This window comes from Heterodontus francisci, chromosome 18 (assembly GCF_036365525.1).
Source record: "Heterodontus francisci isolate sHetFra1 chromosome 18, sHetFra1.hap1, whole genome shotgun sequence".
NCBI classification, from domain to species: Eukaryota; Metazoa; Chordata; class Chondrichthyes; order Heterodontiformes; family Heterodontidae; genus Heterodontus; species Heterodontus francisci.
The window spans coordinates 71,638,295-71,657,448 of NC_090388.1; the positions used below are offsets into that span (position 1 = coordinate 71,638,295).

The 19,154-nt window shown below is 40.7% G+C and overlaps 1 protein-coding gene across 7 annotated transcripts in view; it reads right to left on the minus strand.

The window, feature by feature from the left end:
- Positions 1 to 988: 988 nt before the first annotated feature.
- pphln1 (periphilin 1) overlaps positions 989 to 19,154 on the minus strand; it is a 291,915-nt gene continuing 273,749 nt past the window's right edge. For all 7 annotated transcript variants that reach the window (XM_068050976.1, XM_068050977.1, XM_068050971.1 and 4 more), the window contains one exon: positions 989 to 4,044. In XM_068050976.1, the coding sequence (XP_067907077.1) occupies positions 3,850 to 4,044 (195 nt within the window). In that variant the 3' untranslated portion in view covers positions 989 to 3,849. The remainder of the gene's footprint in view (positions 4,045 to 19,154) is intronic.

Here is a 19,154-nt window from a genome sequence, read left to right on the forward strand (position 1 = left end):
GGGTGTACATACAACTTGAGTTACAAATTTGTGGAACTATTGATTTCAAATGTCACAGGATTACAATCAAAGCCATTCTTTAGTTGTCAGCTTTTACAAACTGTTAGTCAGGTTTTACCACTTTTTCAGATTGGCAGATGTAAATTATACTGAATCTTTTGCGTCTGTTAACGCTTGAGATCATATAACCAGTGTGGACAATTGGATAAGTCTTCTCCATATAATTATTCAGACATCACCTGTAAACGATATAGGTTTGTGCAATAAACATAATGATGCATTTTAAAGTGGCATGTTGGGGACTGATCAGACAAACTGATTATTTGGAAACCAAAAAATTACAAATGTTACATTTATGGCAAGATTCTCCTAATTAGACCAGACTGGACATTTTTCAGCACTGTATATGATATGTAACATAGACACAGGACTGTGCTCTAAAACAATTAGCTTCTTAGGAAATGTTTCCCTTTCAAAAATCATGAGAACATTTAGAAAGATAAGAAGTTTTTTTCAGGTAATCTGAGGTTCATATCTTTGTGGTCATCGCTACATACGAATGCGTCACCACTTATAAACTGTACGCATGCACATAAAATAATCCAATGATTCCCATTCCAAAAAAAATCCATGCCTCATATTTAAAATGCGACATCAGTCACTGCAGGAAATTTGATGTTAATGCATACTGACTGCAAGTTGGATATCCAGAGTCCAAAAATGGGAGCAAGACATCACGAGATTGAAACCAGAAGCCAAACAGACAATTGGCACCGCATGACAGGGGACGGCACTGTCAGGAGTAAGTGAGTCCGCTGCCTGGGAGTAAGAGAGGTCCACCTACTACAGTGACTCACATATAAGGCAATTTCCCAACCCACTTTGAAACCCTATATATTGGGCTTAATTTCTGTACTTTTATGAGAGTAAATACACTCATCTGACTTGACACAATGAAATGTAATAATTTAACACAACTGTGCAATGGTCCAGCAAATTGGCACTTTAATGTTTTGATTCAGAGACAGAATGCGTTTTCTTGCCAGTAACACAGGGAAAGTGGCAACTGCATGTCATGTACAGGAAGTGAAGGGCCAAAACTTTAAAAAAATTGCCAAGCAAAGTACCCAGGCATTCTTGGATAGTTCCTAACAGTTGATACAGTTAACGGAGAAAGCAACTGAAAATTTTCAAAGGACTGAAGAGTATACTACACTAACAGAATAGCATTTACCAATGACTACACAGTAGCTTCACACTGATATGATCTTGCTTAGGAAACACATAACTTAGCTGAAAGCATCTTATTGCAAATCCCTTGATGGTCCAGCTAAAATTAAGTATCTAAATTCATGTCCTGCCACTTTGTGCTACAACATATTTGTATACTGAGTCACCACTTTAATTTTATCCCCTTCTCTCCTGAAAGTGCTGACTCTTGCTGTGTGACGTTGTCACAGGCATTGGAAACGCTTTAAGGGACCATGCTTTGAGCCAATACAATGAGGCTGTGCAATTAAAGGAAGTATCATGACTGTTTAAATTTTGTCCTCATCCCAACTTCAACACGTTTGCCTTTCCACATAGGTTGCTGGATATGCATCAGAAATGGGAACTTGAACTGCTTTCTCCTCTCTCTGCCCTGGGGTACCTACTGGTGCTCTAACTGAGATCAGCTAACTCAAGACAGACTTGGGACCACCCTGCTCTTTTATACAAAATAAATATCTTTAAAATTGGGTCAATGTCACAGCAAGAGATGTTTATATTTTGACACTAGTTATCAGCATCAAGTACTTAAAACAAAGCTATAAGGTGACTCAATTTCTCCTTTATCCGGTTCCCTTTCAGGAGTATATTTAACTTAATGTGCTAAAATTAAAGAGAAAATGCATTATAAACCTATCCAATTGAGTAAAAGGATTTTTTAAATGTTGCATGCAGAACAAAACATATCCCCTAGTTTCTGCTCACTGCCTCTTTTAATTGCTCGAACACAATAACCAGCACATAATGGAAACAGATGATGAGTAAAGCTTCTGCTCTAAGGTGTTTTTACCCAATATAGAAGAGGACACCTATTTTTCATACCAGCTATCCTTCCAATCTGAGGGAGTTAGTCACCTTGTGCCATGTTATGGTCAGTATTGTGCTGTGGACACCATAAGAACTGTGTTGTGACTGACCAAATTTATTCTACAAAGGACCCCTACAGATCACAAAAAGGAAACTTTCATTCCAAAAACCAAACTGGATTTGAACATAAATTCCACAGGTGACATGACTATTTGGAAACCCTAGCCCCTACTAAACTATGTGAATCTATTTTTGAAACAGAATCATAATGCTAAATACACTGCAACACTTAAAAAGAAAAAAAATCAATGCATTATTACAGTACTTTGGCCTTAACAATGACCCAAGTCTGAACATTAAAACTTTCATATGTTTCCTCACATGCCTCCTGTCATCACTGGATGCATCAAGGTTGGTCTAGACCATGACAATAATCTTCACTTCAATAGTGAAAAAAAATCCCTTTTTAAACAATTTTTATCTATTCAAAATGTCAATACTTTACAAATAAAAACCTCTGCTCTGCAGAAATCCAAAGGTAACATTGATGAAGAAACTGGAAAATTCTATGCTTCGATAAATGTAATTTCTAATGTTTTAGTATGGTCTTCTGGGTTACAAGTTGGATTTCTCTACAACACAGAAGTAGGTTATCCTGTACAACAGAGTTCCCATTTTAACAGATAGTTTATTTGGTAATATGTGGCCAATTCCAAATAAACCGTTTCTTCAAATTGATGGAGTAAGTCAACACAAAAAACAACAAATCATTGCTAATAGCATAGTTTCAAGCATAAAAAGAGTTCACTTAAAGGAATACTCTAGAATTCAGCCCTACAATAGCCTTATCGTCAAGGAATTTTTCTCTCCTTTTAAGTGCTGACTGCTGGGTGTTTGCCTTTGAACACCAAAAGCTCTCACACATCTTACCCAAGTATTCATTCTTCATGTGCAACCCCAGAGAGCGAGTATCACAGGTCATTTGGCGGTAGAGGACATTCTTGCTAAATCTGATCTTCCTGCACTTGGCGTCTGCACACATATTTTCTGACAAGAGTGAATAAAGCCAAAATTAAGAATCCTGGTTCATCCTTCTGCAGCTCAAGGTACCAAGGCCAAACACAGTCCCTCCAATGCAGTCCCAGCCAATTCAACACAGATCACAAACTAAAGATTCTTTCTGCTCTGTACAGCTCCCAATCACAGTAGGTAGCATGTTACTCAGTGAGCCATCGGGGGGCCCAAAATATCACTTTTGTTTCCTTTAACGTTTCAGCACCCAGTAACAGAAATAGCACAAAAATATTTCAGCCACCATAGTCTCTCAAACCCTTTTTTCCTAACTGGATTGGTGGCAAATTTCCCTTAAGCAGTGAAATAAAAGACTACTGTAGATCCTGAGCCTAGTATATTCCTTAAGCTTTTCCATTGGAAATATTCTACATGGTTCATACACACCAAGAAACACTTTTAGAATTCAACCCATATTGATCTCAGAAATACGCTCCTGATTACAGATACCATTATGTAAGGAATATACTATTGAGGTCAATATAGATTCATTTTATTGCCCAGCATACATATTAAACATGTATTTTGCATTTCAAACTTAGACTACAAATTTAATATACTTAAACAACAGGCAGAGTCACTTCACACTAGCAAGGGCTTCTGTTGCTAAATTCAAAACAATGGACATGTAAACTAATGATTACAGTTGTTATAAAACAGACTTGGGATAAATGCAGTTTATCAGGGACTCAAACTGTGGAATTATAAGTTTGTTGTGTGCTCTCCAGGAGCAGAATCATAATGGGTGATGAACTTTCTCAGTTCTTCAATGCAACGTTCTCCTATCTCACGCAAATTTTCTCTTAGTGCAAACTGTATTGTATTTTCCAATGATGGGTCTTTGTCAATCAGCATCTGAACAACCATGCCAAAGGTTTCACAGTCTTGTCTATAAACCTGAAAGACAAAATGAAAACTTTTAAACCAAAAGTATCAAGCCTGATTTTAGTATTTACATTCAACATGATTTAATTGGGTAATTTCTAGAACAGTCACAGCTTTCATAAAAAAAAAGTGTAATCATGTAATTTTATACAGTACTCAAAGTACTCAGTACACTTTACACATCACAGGGTAGATGTTCATCCCAAAAAAGGCAGATGCACACAAATGCACCTTTAAGGTTGCAAAGCCCTTTAAAACTCAAGGCCTCAGTTGTTAAAACTAGATGATACACTCAAATCTCTTTTCGTCTCACTCACACTGCTACATTAAAGGCACTATTAAATTCAAATGATTGTCATTTTAAAATTAATTAGTAATAGATGGAGCTTAGAATCAAATTATCCAATCTTGACTGCATTTTGATATGCCTGTTGTCCAAGACTTTACTGTTTAGCTTTAAATCTCATAAAAGTATTAACATGTCTTATTTCTAATAAAAAGTTTTATATTGACTTCTTCTTTGGCCTCCTTGTCTCGAGAGACAATGGGTAAGCGCCTGGAGCTGGTCAGTGGTTTGTTAAACAGCGCCTGGAGTGGCTATGAAGGCCAATTCTAGAGTGACAGACTCTTCCACAGGTGCTGCAGATAAAATTGGTTGTCGGGGCTGTTACACAGTTGGATCTCCCCTTGCGCTTCTGTCTTTTTTCCTGCCAACAGCTACAATATTGACTACAAATAAATTGACTACAATATAATTAAATAACTAACAAGCTACATTTTTCAAAAAGCCTTTTTTATCCTGTTTTCTTCAAGTACAATAGTCCATCTGGCGTTACTAGAGGAATATGAAGACACCGAACAGCATACTTGCATTATGAGCAAATATTTCGACATAAGATTAAGCTTCGGGCACATTGAGAGAAGCACAGTTCACACTGCAGTTTAGTGCAGCGTCGGTAACTTATATAATATATAAGGATGAATAGTTAAGACTATAACCACTGTAAATTTATAGTTTGCCATTACTCCTTCACTTATCCATTTGGTGGTTAATAAATTTTTGGTATTTTATAGCCTAAGCCACAGTCTAGCAAAACATTTATTCTACTGGTTTGGTTAAGATCATGACAGGGCCTCCGATATAACCAGCAAATGAAATACAGTAATAAAGACTTTCTGTTCAATTCCTAGACTTGCTACAAATTACCTAGATGTTGCCCAGATAAAGTCTCGCTCCAGATGATGGCGAAAGATGGAGCCATCTCAGATGTTGAGCCCAAGAATGATATCTAGACTAACCCCAAATGATTTACTTAACTGGTTTATGGGGTAGAATAACATACAGTTTTATTACTAATGTTTTTGCAAGTTAGAACTCCACATGTAATATTATGTATGAATTACCAAACAAGAGAGAAAATCATACTTTATCTCAGACCACACATATTGCACAAACTAAATTCATAAACTGCTTTACTTTCAAATAGCACTCTTAACTTCAGTTTTCCCTAGTGAGCAATACAAGAATTGTTGTGTGGTCTATGTCCGTCTGCCACTGCTAATGCTAACTTTATATTTTGTTTTCAAAACATGAACTTCTCGTTTCCTGAAGAACAAATTATAGGCTCAGTTAAAAAAAAAGCACAAAGAATCATAGTGCAGTTCCTTACTTGATTAGGATAAAACATATAACATATTTGTAAATGCAAGTGTTAACCAGACTTCGAAAGAAATAGCATTCTCACAAAGCGATTAAAGAAATTAGCAATTTTAATGCTGTTTCCAGCCTTAACTCGCTTGTAAAATTTCCTTTAGTTAATATCTAAACTGGGTAAAATTGTTGTTTACTGGCTACAGCCCAAAGAACAGTAGGTTTTATTATTATTTATTATGTGGAGTTATATTTTATTATTTACTTTGCAAGCAACTCTTTCTTTTGTATTCACTGTACGTTACAATACTTCAGGTTATTTCTACTGATCAGATAGGACAGAGCCCATCACCACTGCTTCTTGTAGTCTGGATGATGTAATATTTCTATTATTAGATATTTATTTCCTTCTAATTATTTTATTTATTTAGAGATACAGCACTGAAACAGGCCCTTCGGCCCACTGAGTCTGTGCCGACCAACAACCACCCATTTATACTAACCCTACAGTAATCCCATATTCCCTACCACCTATCTACATTTGGGGCAATTTACAATGGCCAATTTACCTATCACCTGCAACGTCTTTGGCGGTGGGAGGAAACCGGAGCACCCGGTGAAAACCCACGCGGCCACAGGGAGAACTTGCAAACTCCGCACAGGCAGTACCCAGAATTGAACCCGGGTTCCTGGAGCTGTGAGGCTGCGGTGCTAACCACTGCGCCAGTTGGAGTGATCTTTTTCTGGTACAAAATAAATGCTTATTTACTATTATTTGTCAATCAAACCATTATGCTTTAATCTTAAATTAACAAAATTTGTATTGTGGCCTACCAGAATCAACAGCTAAAATATAATTAGAGCAAATCTCAGTTTGATCTGTCACTGTAGTTGGCAGGCTGCTGTATAACATCATTTTATTTAAGGCTTCTTCCAATACTGGTAAGCACCCCAACAATTATTTATAAAACAGTACCAAGTTCACTGTTATTCTGCAAATTTAAATTACTGCAGTTAATAACAATTAGAACTTTCAGCTGTCTTTAAATGGTAATAAAGTGACTGTGGTTGCAAATTGAGTATTTTTTTAAACATTCAGTTTTTATAAATTTACAGCACCATTATCCTGGGTAAAAATCAGTAGCCTAGCATTTAAAAACTACACATATTTTAGCGAGAAGAGGAGGCATACAACATCTAAAACAGTGCTAAGATTGTGATGCTGTCTCTTGATTTCTTAGCTGTCAGTACTTGTTTTCACCATTAAATATTACAACCTCTACTAATTAATGGCTTTAGCAACAAATGACATTTGAAAAGTAAAAATAAATGGCTGTTTTTAAACTGAGAAATTATATGCTCCAAGGTAAAATCTCAATCTGTTCATCCTCAGGGGCCAGAAAGTTTCCAACTTTCGTATATCAAAGGCTGAACTTTTGACATTCAATTTCATTATGTGCCTTCAACCCTCCCGTATGACACTATGTCAAAAGCTCTTTCAAAAATCTAAATATATATCTACTGGGTTGCTTTTTATCACCATGTTCCTTATTTCTTCAAAGAAACCCCAACAGATTTGTTAGGCATAACATTCTTCCCATAAGGACATGCTGACTCCCTCATTATTAATTTTGAAGAAACTATATACTAAAAACACACTGCATCAATTGATGGTTTTCAAGCACATTACCAACTATCCTACAAAAAGAGAAACTCTAATGTGGAGGATCAGCACCATTACCTCTGGTGTACCCCAAGGATTTATCCATGACCCCCTTTCATTTCTCATCTACATGCTGCCCCTCAACGACATCATCCGTCAACACAGCGTTAGTTTCCACATGTAGGCTGATGACACCCAGCTCTATCTCACCATTACCTCTCTCGACTCCTCCACTGCTGCTAAATTATCAGACTGCTTATCCGACATCCAGTACTGGATGAGCAGAAATTTCCTCTAATTAAATATTGGTTAAGAAAAATGTTTTTGGTCCCTGCTCCAAACCCTGTTGCCCAGCTACCAACTCGATTCCTCTCTCTGGCAAGTCTGTGGTTAAACCAGTCTGTTTGCAACTGTCATGCAGGCCCCCACCTGCCAAGAATGAGACATATTAATTTTGTCATATGAACATTGATTTTAAACTGTTGCTGGGAAGAGGAGAAGGCCTGTTACAAGGGCTGCCAAACACTTAGCTGAAAAATATTTGCATACCAACAGACAGGGCTTGTGGAGACAAAGGACCATTCCCTGACACATTCAACCCATAATGGATTTTGATCACCAGACATTGAAGGGGTAAGGAAGTGCATTCCAGAGACTTCTAAGGTGATACAATCCACAAAAGCCAGGACTAGTTAAACCAGCTGGTCACATGACTGGCTGGTCCAGGTTTTTTGAACTAGCCACAGAGCATTTGAACTCAGGGAAAGACTGTTTGCTCTTGGAGTGAGAAGGCCTCACCTGTTTGTTCCCATCTCTATCTCACAAACCTCTGGGCCCATTGAGGACACATGAACTTCAAGAGAGAAAAGTCTCCGACATCGAACAAGGTTTAAGAAGAATACTGGGCCCCAACGAAAAGCAAGACCTACTTACAATCAAGGACTTTACAGCGAGCTCGAAGAACAGTAATCAAAACCATCTTCAGATATTGCCTCAAACTTTGCCACTTTATTTCTTCTGCTCTTTTCTGTCTCTTAATGCATGACTGTATCGCGTATGCATGCTAGCATGGGCGTGTCACGTATCCGTAGGCATTAACCAAATTAGAGTTTAAGTTTAATAAAGATCAACCTTTTTTCTTTAAACCTAACAAAACCTGTTTGGCTAGTTTCTTTGCATTATAATTGGAAGTTAGTGAACAAGGATTCACTAAGGGGAGCTAAAAAAAAGTGTGTTTAAAATTAAAACCCTGTTACGGTAAGACCAGGTGATGGCTGAGAGGAAACCCTAGACCCCTTTCTCACCTGATCATAGCAGCAACATTGGTGTCACATCTGACCCCGAGATGAGCTTCCAACCACATGTCCGCACCTTCACTAAGACCACCTCTTTCCACATCCATAACATTGCCCGACTGCGCCCGTCTGAACTCATCTGATGCTGTCACCCTCATTCACGCCTCTGTTACCTCTAGACTTGACTAATCCAACACACTCCTGGCTGGTCTCCCGCATTCTACCCTCTGTAAACTTGAGTTCATCCAAAATGCTGCTGCCCATGTCTTAACTCACACCAAGTCCCGCTCATCTATCACCACTGTGCTCTCTGACCTACATTGGCTCCCGGTCAAGCAATGTCTTGATTTTAAAACTCTCATCTTAGTTTTCAAATCCCTCCATGGCCTCGCCCCTCCCTATCTCTGTAATCTCCTCCAGCCCCATAACCCACCAAGATACCTGCACTCCTCTAATTAAGGTCTCATGTGCATCCCCAATTTTAATCATTCCAGCCTTGGTGGCCACTCCTTCAGTTGCCTAGGCCCTAAGCTCTGGATACTTTTCCTACACCTCTGTGCCTCTCTACCTCACTTTCCTCCTTTAAGACAGGGGCAGAGGGGTTGCAGGGGAATGTGCCAGTGCAGATGAGAGAGTTAAATCAACTAAAAATATCAGTGTATCGGCAATTGATCCCGCTAATATCAGGCTTTAACTGGAGTGTATTTGGAGGTGTGTGAGAAATCCCCATGCGGATAGGAGGTCTGTTATTTGAATATGTTAACAGGCAATTAATTTGAAAATTTAACCCAGCATTCTAGCTTTAACTGCCAGTGCATGGGTTTTCCGAGCTGTGTGAAACTTGGCAGCGTCAATAAGGGGCGAGCACAGCAGGGATTGATGGTTCTGTGAAACTGGCAGGCTGCTTCCTTGCCTAGGTGAAAGGCTTTTGCTCACAGGATTTGTTCTACTCTACATGTGATTTCCAACATTTCTGTTTCCTTGGACTTCCCTGCCATCAGCCTTCACAGCAACATGGGAGCAGCTCACGTAGCTCTTTGTTGGACCTCTGCTGAAGAACAAGAGAAGCAGAAGTCATAACAGCAACAGGAGCTGCCTTCTCAAAAAGCAGCAATGCTGCAGAAAGGCTCAGAGTTTCACAGCAGGTTGTTGTTGACATCTGCAGCCTCATGGAACAAGACCTCCTTCCAAGTGGGCCAGGAGGGCATACATTGCAAATGGCTGTCAAGGTCAACACAGCCCTGAATTTCTTTGCTCCCAACTCCTTCCAGAGATCAAAACAAGAAATGCTGGAAATACTCGGCAGGTCTGGCAACATCTGTGGAGAGAGAAGCAGAGTTAATGTCTCTGGCCAGTGGCCCTTCTTTGGAACTGGCAAATATTCCAGCATCCGCAGTATTTTGCTTTTATCCTGCCAGAGATCTGCTGGTGATATCTGCAGAATCTCACACTCTGCACTGCACAATTGCATCTCGCAGGTGACAGATGCCATGTTGATGAGGTCAGTCAGAATGAAAGCACTCTTGCTTTTGCTGCAGTGGCTGGATTCCCACATGTACAGGGAGTCATAGACTGCACATATGTGCAATCAAGACTCTCTCAGATCAATCAGAAGCATTTATCAATTGAAAGGGAGTGCACTCCAGAAATGTTCAGCTGATATGTGACTATCGGAAGGTTTCCATGCATGTCTGTGCAAGATATCCTGGAAGCTGTCACGATGCCTTCATAATGCGCCAATCGCATCTCCCACAGATCTTCACACCTCCATAATGAGTCAGTGGATGACCTCTTGGAGACAAGGGCTACCCCTTTGACTTGGCTGATGACAGTTGTGAGGAGCCCTGCCACTGATGAAGAGGAAAGGTACAACATGAGCACAGAGAAGTCATATAGAAAGCACGGAAATGCTGATGATGCAATTCAGGTGCCTGGACAGATTTGGGGGGGGGTCCTTCAGCAAGGGTGTACCAAATGGTCGAGGTCTGCTGTGCCATGCACAACATTGCGCCGCAGAGAGGACTGGAGCTACAGGAGGAGGAAAGTGATAGCTGCTCTGCATCTTCAAAGGAGGAGGAGCAACAGGATGAGGAGGAGCCTGATGTGGTCAGGGTGCTTACAGCCGCTCCCCTAGCTGCCAGAGCACCCAGCCGTCAGGGATGGACTCATCCAGGCATAGGTCAGATAACCTGAGCGTGTGAAGCTATAGGGCAAAAAAGAAAAGACTTGCATTGAGACCACTGGATGTCTCAAAACACTTTACAGTTAATGAAGTGATAATGTCATAATGTAGGCACACCAATGCTGAGCCTAACCAACACTAGAAACCCCTACCCCACAATGCAAATCATTCTCAGTCAATAATTCCTCAATCACAGTCACACTTTTTGCTCATCATCTACTCTGGTCATTCAACTCTCCTCAAGGCTAATATCCACTTGGAAGCCAGGAGGCAACAATGGAAATGACTGGACAATAGAGACTTGAAGTAAAGTTTATGATTCATTAACATTCTTAAATACATCAAGACAGTGATATTTTATTAACACCCACATGAATCCCCTTGTGCAACTTAAAAGACTTCCTCTGGTTTCCCATTACTTCGAGGCCGTGCTGCCTCTGTGGCTTCATCAGACCTGGATGCAGGCTGCTCGTTCACCCACTGACAGCTGAGAAAAAACGAAAGACTTGCATTTACGTAATGCCTTTCACAACCACCGATGTCTCAGAGCCCTTCACAGCAAATCAAGTACTTTGGAAGCACAGTCACTGTTGCAATGTAGGATACATGGCAGCCAATTTGCATACAGGTAGCTCCCAAAACAGCACTGTGATAGTGATCAGATAATCTGTTCCTTTGTGATGTTGATTGAGGGATAAATATTGGCCAGGACACCAGGGATAACTCCCCTACTATTCTTCAAAATAGTACTATGGGATCTTTTATGTCCACCTGAGGGCAGGTGGGGCCTTGATTTCATGTCTCATCCAAAAGATGGCATCTCTGACAGTGCAGCATTCCCACAGTACTGCCCTGGAGTGTCAGCCTTTATTTTTGTGCTCAAGTCCTGGAATGGGACTTGAATCCACAACCTTCCGAATCAAGAGATAAGAGTGCTGTCAACTGAGCCACGGCTGACACAGATGCCCGTGGCAAATTGTCAAGGTTACAAGAGGGACAGTTATGAACTAAAAAGTTAACTGGAGTAATTATGAACTGTAAAAATGAACTGATGAACTAAACTCCAAAAAATGAACACATTTTTGCTGCAGAAAAGATGGAGTAAGATGTCAGGTGACCTCTCTTGCGCTGCAAAAAACATAGGGACTGTTGGGGACTAAATTCATCATCACATCTGGAATAGTTCTGGGAAGGTACATAAAAACAAACAGGCCATTCAATGCCAAATGGCTCCTATCTCCAAGAATTGGGTTGACAAAGGCCATCACAGACAGGGAGACTCCAGATTCAAAGCCGAGATAAAAGGTGGGACATAACGCCACTTAATCAAGTTAAGCCGCATTCAAACCCCATTGTGTAACAATGGCCTCACTTTCAAAGACACTGTATGAACACACCAGGGAGAGCATGTATGGTGACCTGACCAAAACCAAACCTAATAAGGTTTTTTCTTGAAAAAAAAAGAGACTTCTTGGAAAGATAGAACAGAAAGCCAGCCAGCCAGGATGCTGAGAAATCCATTCCAGCCAAGAAGGTGATTGTGCCTGCAACATCTTTAAACCACAGAGGCAAAGACACTACAAGGTGACCTTGAAAACTCTCCACCCGAGAAATCGTAACAGGCTTCTCGCCACTGACTTTAACTGGATCCGAACCAGAAAAATCTGTAATACTTCAGCAAACCAAGAAAAGTAACACCAAGCCTGCACCACTGTTAAACAATTCCTTCTGGAAAACTGAAGAGGTTTCAAAGTGAACTCTTTTTACAACAATAGGACTTAAATTGGACTTAAAATCTATCTCTTGTGTGTGCGTGTGCAAGTGTGTGCATGTGTGAGTGGATGAGGTTGCGAATATTTTCAGGTATTGTTCTTTCTTTTAGTCCTACGAGAAAACTTGCCGTTTGTTTGTTTATTTGACCACTAAAACACACAGGGACTGAAACAGTATATTTTTAAAAAACATTATGATCAGTTGAGAAGTGAGAAGTGGAAGTCATCCACACCATCTCCCCATTCTTCATAACAAGATGTTCTCTGGGTTTTGAAGCCCATGAGAGCCCCGCCAAAGACTGCACCACCAGCACTTGTGCAGGGATAGACTCAGCTAAGGGGCAGAATACTGCACGTAGGGCTCTGACTAAGGGGGAGGGCAAGGGAAGAGAAGTAGGAGCAACTTGAGCAGAGTCCCTACTTCCTTGTGCCCTTTTTCCATCTTCCCCCTCATGGCTCACCCACACTTCCCTGCTACCCAAGAGCCGGACAGCACTTAATTGCACTTCAGTGAGGAGCTGAACAGCTAAAGCAAAGTTTTCCAGCATCCTATTTAAAGTGGCAGACTGCATGCGCAGGCCATTAATGAGGGCAAGCAGGTACTCAGTTGCCTGCTGCATCTGATTCTCCATTCAGTTGGCTACTTCTTCCATGGAAGTGGACGTCGGCACAAAGGCCTGAGGCATCATAGTACTCATGGTAGAGACAACTCCGCCAATCTCTCTCCAAGGTTGTGCAAAGCCTCTGGAAATGCTGACGGAACCTCACACATTTTCTGCTGCTGCTGCTCCAGAATTATCCTCTTCATGGATAATTCTTGAGGCTCAGCAGGTGGCCGGCTGAGCACAGCACTGATTGTACTGCGCCCTCTGATGGGGATGTGTCACTGCAGTCCCTGTCTCTAACTCCTGCTCACTTGTGATCTGTCGCCATGTGATACCCTGGCTCACTCCCTTGCAGGCCCCACCAAGGTATGTGTTTCTGCGCATGAGTCATGTGACAATGCTTCCTCAGAGTGCGCAACCTCCTCTGTGGACTCCTCAGCTTCCTCCTGCTCAAGCTCCTGTGCCATGATTGAAGGACCTTGAGAGATCAAGAACATGAATTAGAACTGACATGGGGAAAAGGTCAAAGTCATCTTTGTGCAGATGTTCACATTTCAGTTAGCAGTGACAGCAATTCAACATGGATGATTGTTATGTGCTGTGAGGCAGTGTGAAATGTAATTCTGTCACTAGGTATCTGGAGGACTCCCATCTCGTTATTGCTAATGGCTAGGCACTTCACCACCCCGCTGATCCCCACGGCTTTCTCATCCACAGTGGCCAGGGTGGCCATTACTGGAGGGCCACCCCCAGTTCTTGGTCTCTTCCTGGAGTTCCACACGCACTTCTCCTGGAAGGAGAAAAAGCAGAGAGTTATGAGTGTGAAAAATGGATTGTGCGGAGAGGCTGGCATGAAAGCATTTGTGGACCGTCAGTGTGAGAGATGAGTGCGAGATGACCATAGATGAGGGTGAGTGTCAGTACTGGCTGTTCAGATGGGGATGCAAGAAGGTGACTTGATAGAGAGGAATGTGCAGAGATGCAAGGTGCGGTGGGCTGAGGAGTGCTGTGCAGGAGAACGCTGGGGAATTCAGAGTGTGAGAGTTGGTACCTGTATACGGGATGTCACTTATCTTTTGTGCCCTAGTGAGGTCATTGAACCTTTTGCGCCACTGAATCCAGCTGCAAGGCACCACACTCCTGCTGCTCACTTGGTCACCTGTTTCGTTTGCTGGAATGGTTGAAAGTTCACTCACAGATTGAAAATTTTGGGCAAAAGGTGAAGGGGAAATATGAGGAAACACTTTTTTATGTAATGACTTGGAACTTGCTGCCCACAAGGGTGGTGGAAACGGAAACAATCAATGACTTCAAGAGGAAGTTAGATGGCCACCTGACAGAAATAGACCTGCAGGGCTATGGGGATAGAGCCAGTGAGTGGGACTGACTGCATAGCTCCGTGGAGAGCTGCCATGGACTCAATGGGCCAAATGGCCTCCTCTGTGCCGTAAATGGATTGTGCGGAGAGGCTGGAATTAAATCATTTGTGGAGCGTCAGTCTTTTCTTCCCATCCGCGTGGAATAATACTTCTCTTCGGGCCTTCATCACCTGCAGCATAACCTCCAGAGAAGCATTAGCCTTTCCATGTTGTGCATCCATCCTCCTGGTTGCTGTATCCTTAGAGAAAAACCTGCAATGCAGGAGTCCCTTTAAATAGAGGTCCTTCAAATGGCAGGCGCAGGTCATCATCAAGCCTGAACTCTGAGATGGATTGTGAAATCTGGAAGCAGGATGCTAATGCGTGACTGAGTTAAACAGCCTGCCATGAGGGGTCAGTTTCTTTAAAATTCTGTTCTATTTCTTTGTTGCCTCTAGATCTGTTTATTTCTGAGTCTCGCAATCTTTGTCTTCCTTTTTCTAAAATGCCCCTACATCCCCCCTCTCGTTGCATATGTCCCAATCTCTGTGTCTGGCATACAACTAAAGTGTGCCTTTGTATTTGCCTGTTTTGCTGGATCTTTCTTCCACTGTGTCTGACAGTCTGTAAGCCTGTCACAGATTTCTTCATTCTTCTGGCTCACTTTGTGTTTCTTTTAGCTTTTTGTTCTTCGTTGACTTCTTTGACTACTACTCTGTTGTAAAATGGCAAATTGTGAAACCGAATTCAATAACTTCGGTCATTTTTACGATGGCATCAAAAAGTGAATAAAAATGGCATAATGCTGTGAGAACTCAACTGGTTCAGTGATGATCTTCAGGGAAGGAAACCTGCCTCCCTATCTCAGTCTGGCCTACATGTGGCTGCACTGCCACCATTTACAGTGATATGTAATATTTTTTAAAAATTGTTTCAAAATTGGACAACCATTCTGAATGAAACTTATTTAGTTTGGATTGTACATGTGTCAGGGAACGAAAACAGGTTAATTGTTAAAAAGGGAGCCTCAGGAAAAAAAAGATAATCAAGTATATATGTCTTCATCTATAGGGATATTTTAAAAAAACCTTAAGCTTGAAAAGATGTCAGAAATCTACACTATTAGTAGAAAATATAATTCATTACTCGCGCAACACTGATTAACAGGCAAATGTTACACATTTTTATAAATAAAAAGTGCCACCTTCAAAATTCATAGACAAAAAGCATAAGGTCAGTAAATGACTCAGCTTTAAGGGACAATTATTGCGTAATTATCAGTTAATTGCTATGTTCAAGAACTCAGTTTGCTCCAAAAAGAAAATATACAGAACAGCACTGAAGAAGCACTTTTTCTCCATACACTTTTCCACAAAATTCATCTTGCTGCCATCTGTTTCAGAAGCACTGTGAGTATTATAACAGATTCAGAAGCATCAGACCACCAGCATACCACCCATTCATGATACACCTTATTGCATCAATGCTAGTGCAGTAAGTAGCATACAAGGGGTTCAAATCTGCACCACATTGCCCTATTTTAATTGATATTATATCTAGACCTTTTGTATTTCTACAGATAATTTATTAATTGCACACTACCTTAGTTCTACTTTCTGAATAAATCAGTGGCTTAACAAATCAATGAAGTAGCACAGTTTTTTTGTGCAACACTAATTTTTATTTTGCTTTAAAACATTCAGTATTGATTCTATTCTGCTTCTGGTACAGAGTAATAAATGTAAATTACAACATAAGAATAAGAAAAGACTACTTGGACGAACAAACAGAGCTCTTCCCGATTGATCTTAAGCCTACCTATTCACTTATTCATTAACTCTCTCAATCCTGCTTTCCCTGCAGAAGCACAACTGGGAGATTTCCTCCGTGCACTAGGTGTAAGGAAATCTTGAACAAGTTCTTTAGAAATACATTTATGATTTCGCTAGAACTAGTGTACGGAGAAAAACCTCTTTCTTAATTGTATGTTACACCTATTTATATTTCCCTTTGAAAGTGTTCCGTAGCAACCTTTGGTTACGTTTTGATTATAAAAGCTCTAAGCATTTGACCGAACTTCACATGCATGCAGTACTTGCCTTTCAATAATAAAACTGTCAAGTCATTTGAAATAATTTCCAGAGACCGTTTTTGATCTGATGGCAGGGCAATATTCAGAAATAGGTTCTTGAAATATTAGTTGGACAAATGCACACAGATCGAAATGGACTATTCTTTATACGTGAAATTGCAACATGAAAATCATAACTTTCAAACATACAAACTTAGTCACCGTTTTTCCGTTTGGAACTGACTGGTGCCAGTCCATAAGCTTGCCTATGCCTATCTTTATACCATTCCACCAAAATTATGAGGAAAGGAAATAGAAACATATGTTACTGAAAGCTTGTGCATGTGCAGTACATGAGTTTGTGCTTGCTTGTGTGCACATGTACCAAAGGCAGACTGTGAGGGCTGTTTCTGTGCTGCAGAATCTTAATCACTGCAAACTGGATTAAGACCATCAATGCTCAGTTCACAGTGCTTTTATCAACAGTAAGTGGGAGGTGGAGACTTTAACCTGACCTGATTGGGGCATATTCAAATCCAAAGCAGTTCCCAGAGCAAATGGCAAGAATTTTAATCCAATTGCCACATTCAAAGTATTTTCAATGAGTATCACAAACACTACAGTTCCTACTGTCTTTATACCTTAAGGTTTGCAAATTAAACAACTTTAAAAGAACACTACCCACACAAAACAGATAGGTATGGCCTTGCCCCACCCTCCATGGTATCACCCCATCTTGGCTACATTATCTCCACCAGCATATGCCCTTGAGGCATTTATCTCTCTGCTCTAGACTGTTCCCAGGGACTCACACCAAGACAAACATGAACTGCAGCTGAAAAGCCGGCAAGTCAGTGAAAAACACTTTTTGGTCTGGCCAAAAATCTGCCTGTGGCAAGGAGCTGTCCACAACTAAGTGTTACAGGCTGGCACATTCCAAGGTCCAGGATGATGTGGTGAGAGATGCATTGAAGCATGGTGCAGTTGCCGCAAAGGTTCAAGAGTGAATGAGGGAAACGCCACAGTTTGGGGCTCTGCTGTCATAGTGCACCGAGGTGCTGGAACTCGTATATAAAACTTCAGGCTGTGCGTACCAGAAAATATTTAAATCCAATGCAAAATGTAGACGCAAACAAATGGCAAATGGAATGAGGCACTCTAGATTGCGTTATACTGTATTTAGCCAATTGACAGTATGTACACTTTATGTACTGTTACACCTGAATTGTAATGCACCTTTACATATGCTTTACATACACCTTTTATGAACGCACATTTTTGGAAGAAAAAAATCTCCCTCGTATCAAGACAAGAAAAATATAAACGTCTAATAGCAACAATTTACAACTGCAAATCTGTTACGTCAACCACAAAGTTTAAGAGGTCGTTCTTTTATATATAAAGTACAGTGCCAGAGGGAATACAGAAATGCCAAGACATTTTTAGAGGAATCAAAACTAAACAATTTATTTTATAAGAAACAAACGTGTTACATTTAGTTGTACCACCGATTTCCACTCCTTTAGTTTTATAAAGAAATTAAGATGCTGGATAAGACCATTATGACACTGCTGCAGCTTCACATATTCCAGCCTTGACCTAGTGCCTCTGAATATTCGAGCACCACTTCAGGAAGGGATACGTCAATCTCACGTACGGTTCCACTGTTAGACCTACCATTTGTCAGGTGTCAGCTGTGGCTCAGTGTAGCACTCTCACCTCTGAGATAATGTTGAGAGTCCAACTCCAGAGACTTTAGCCTAAAATCTAGTAAGGAAGGAGTGCTGCGCTGTTAGAGACGGGTCTTTCGGTTAAGATGTTAAACAGAGACCCTGCCTGACCCCAGATCCAATTCTGAATAACAGTAGGGCAGTTCCCCCAGTAACCTGGCCAATACTTTTTCCTCAACCAACATTACTGAAAAAAAAAACAAATCATCTGGTTATTTTCATGTTGTTGTGTGGGATCTTCCTGTGAAAAAATGACTGCTGCCGTTGTTACGTTATAATGATGGCTACATTTCAATAAGTACTTAATTGGCTGCAAAGCGCTCTGGGACAGCCAGAGGTCATGCAAGGCGCTATTGTAAATATTCCTTTCTTTCCCTTTCTCATATAAATGAAGTGGTTTGCACGCAGCAGCAGTGGAACAGAATGTACAAGATAAATGGTCACACGAGGCTGGTCTGCATGAATGCCCAACTCCGCTTTGCGCACATGGATGAAGTATCATTCAATTTTATAGAGCTTTGTCAGTAATTAAGGAAGCTTCCAGAGCCAAATCAAACAGATTCTAAACAAACCTTTTTAAACTAACTGCCAATAGCAATTACAGTTGCTTGCTCATGTATGGTTTTTCCTTTTCTTTAGGTGTTTAATATATTTTTTCTAACAACGTTATTTATTTTGACTTCTGTAACTTCCCAAAACAAGGCATCAAGGCAGCATTTGACCGAGTTTGACATCAAGGCAGCATTTGACAGAGTGTGGCATCAAGGAGCCCTAGCAAAACTGGAGTCAATAGGA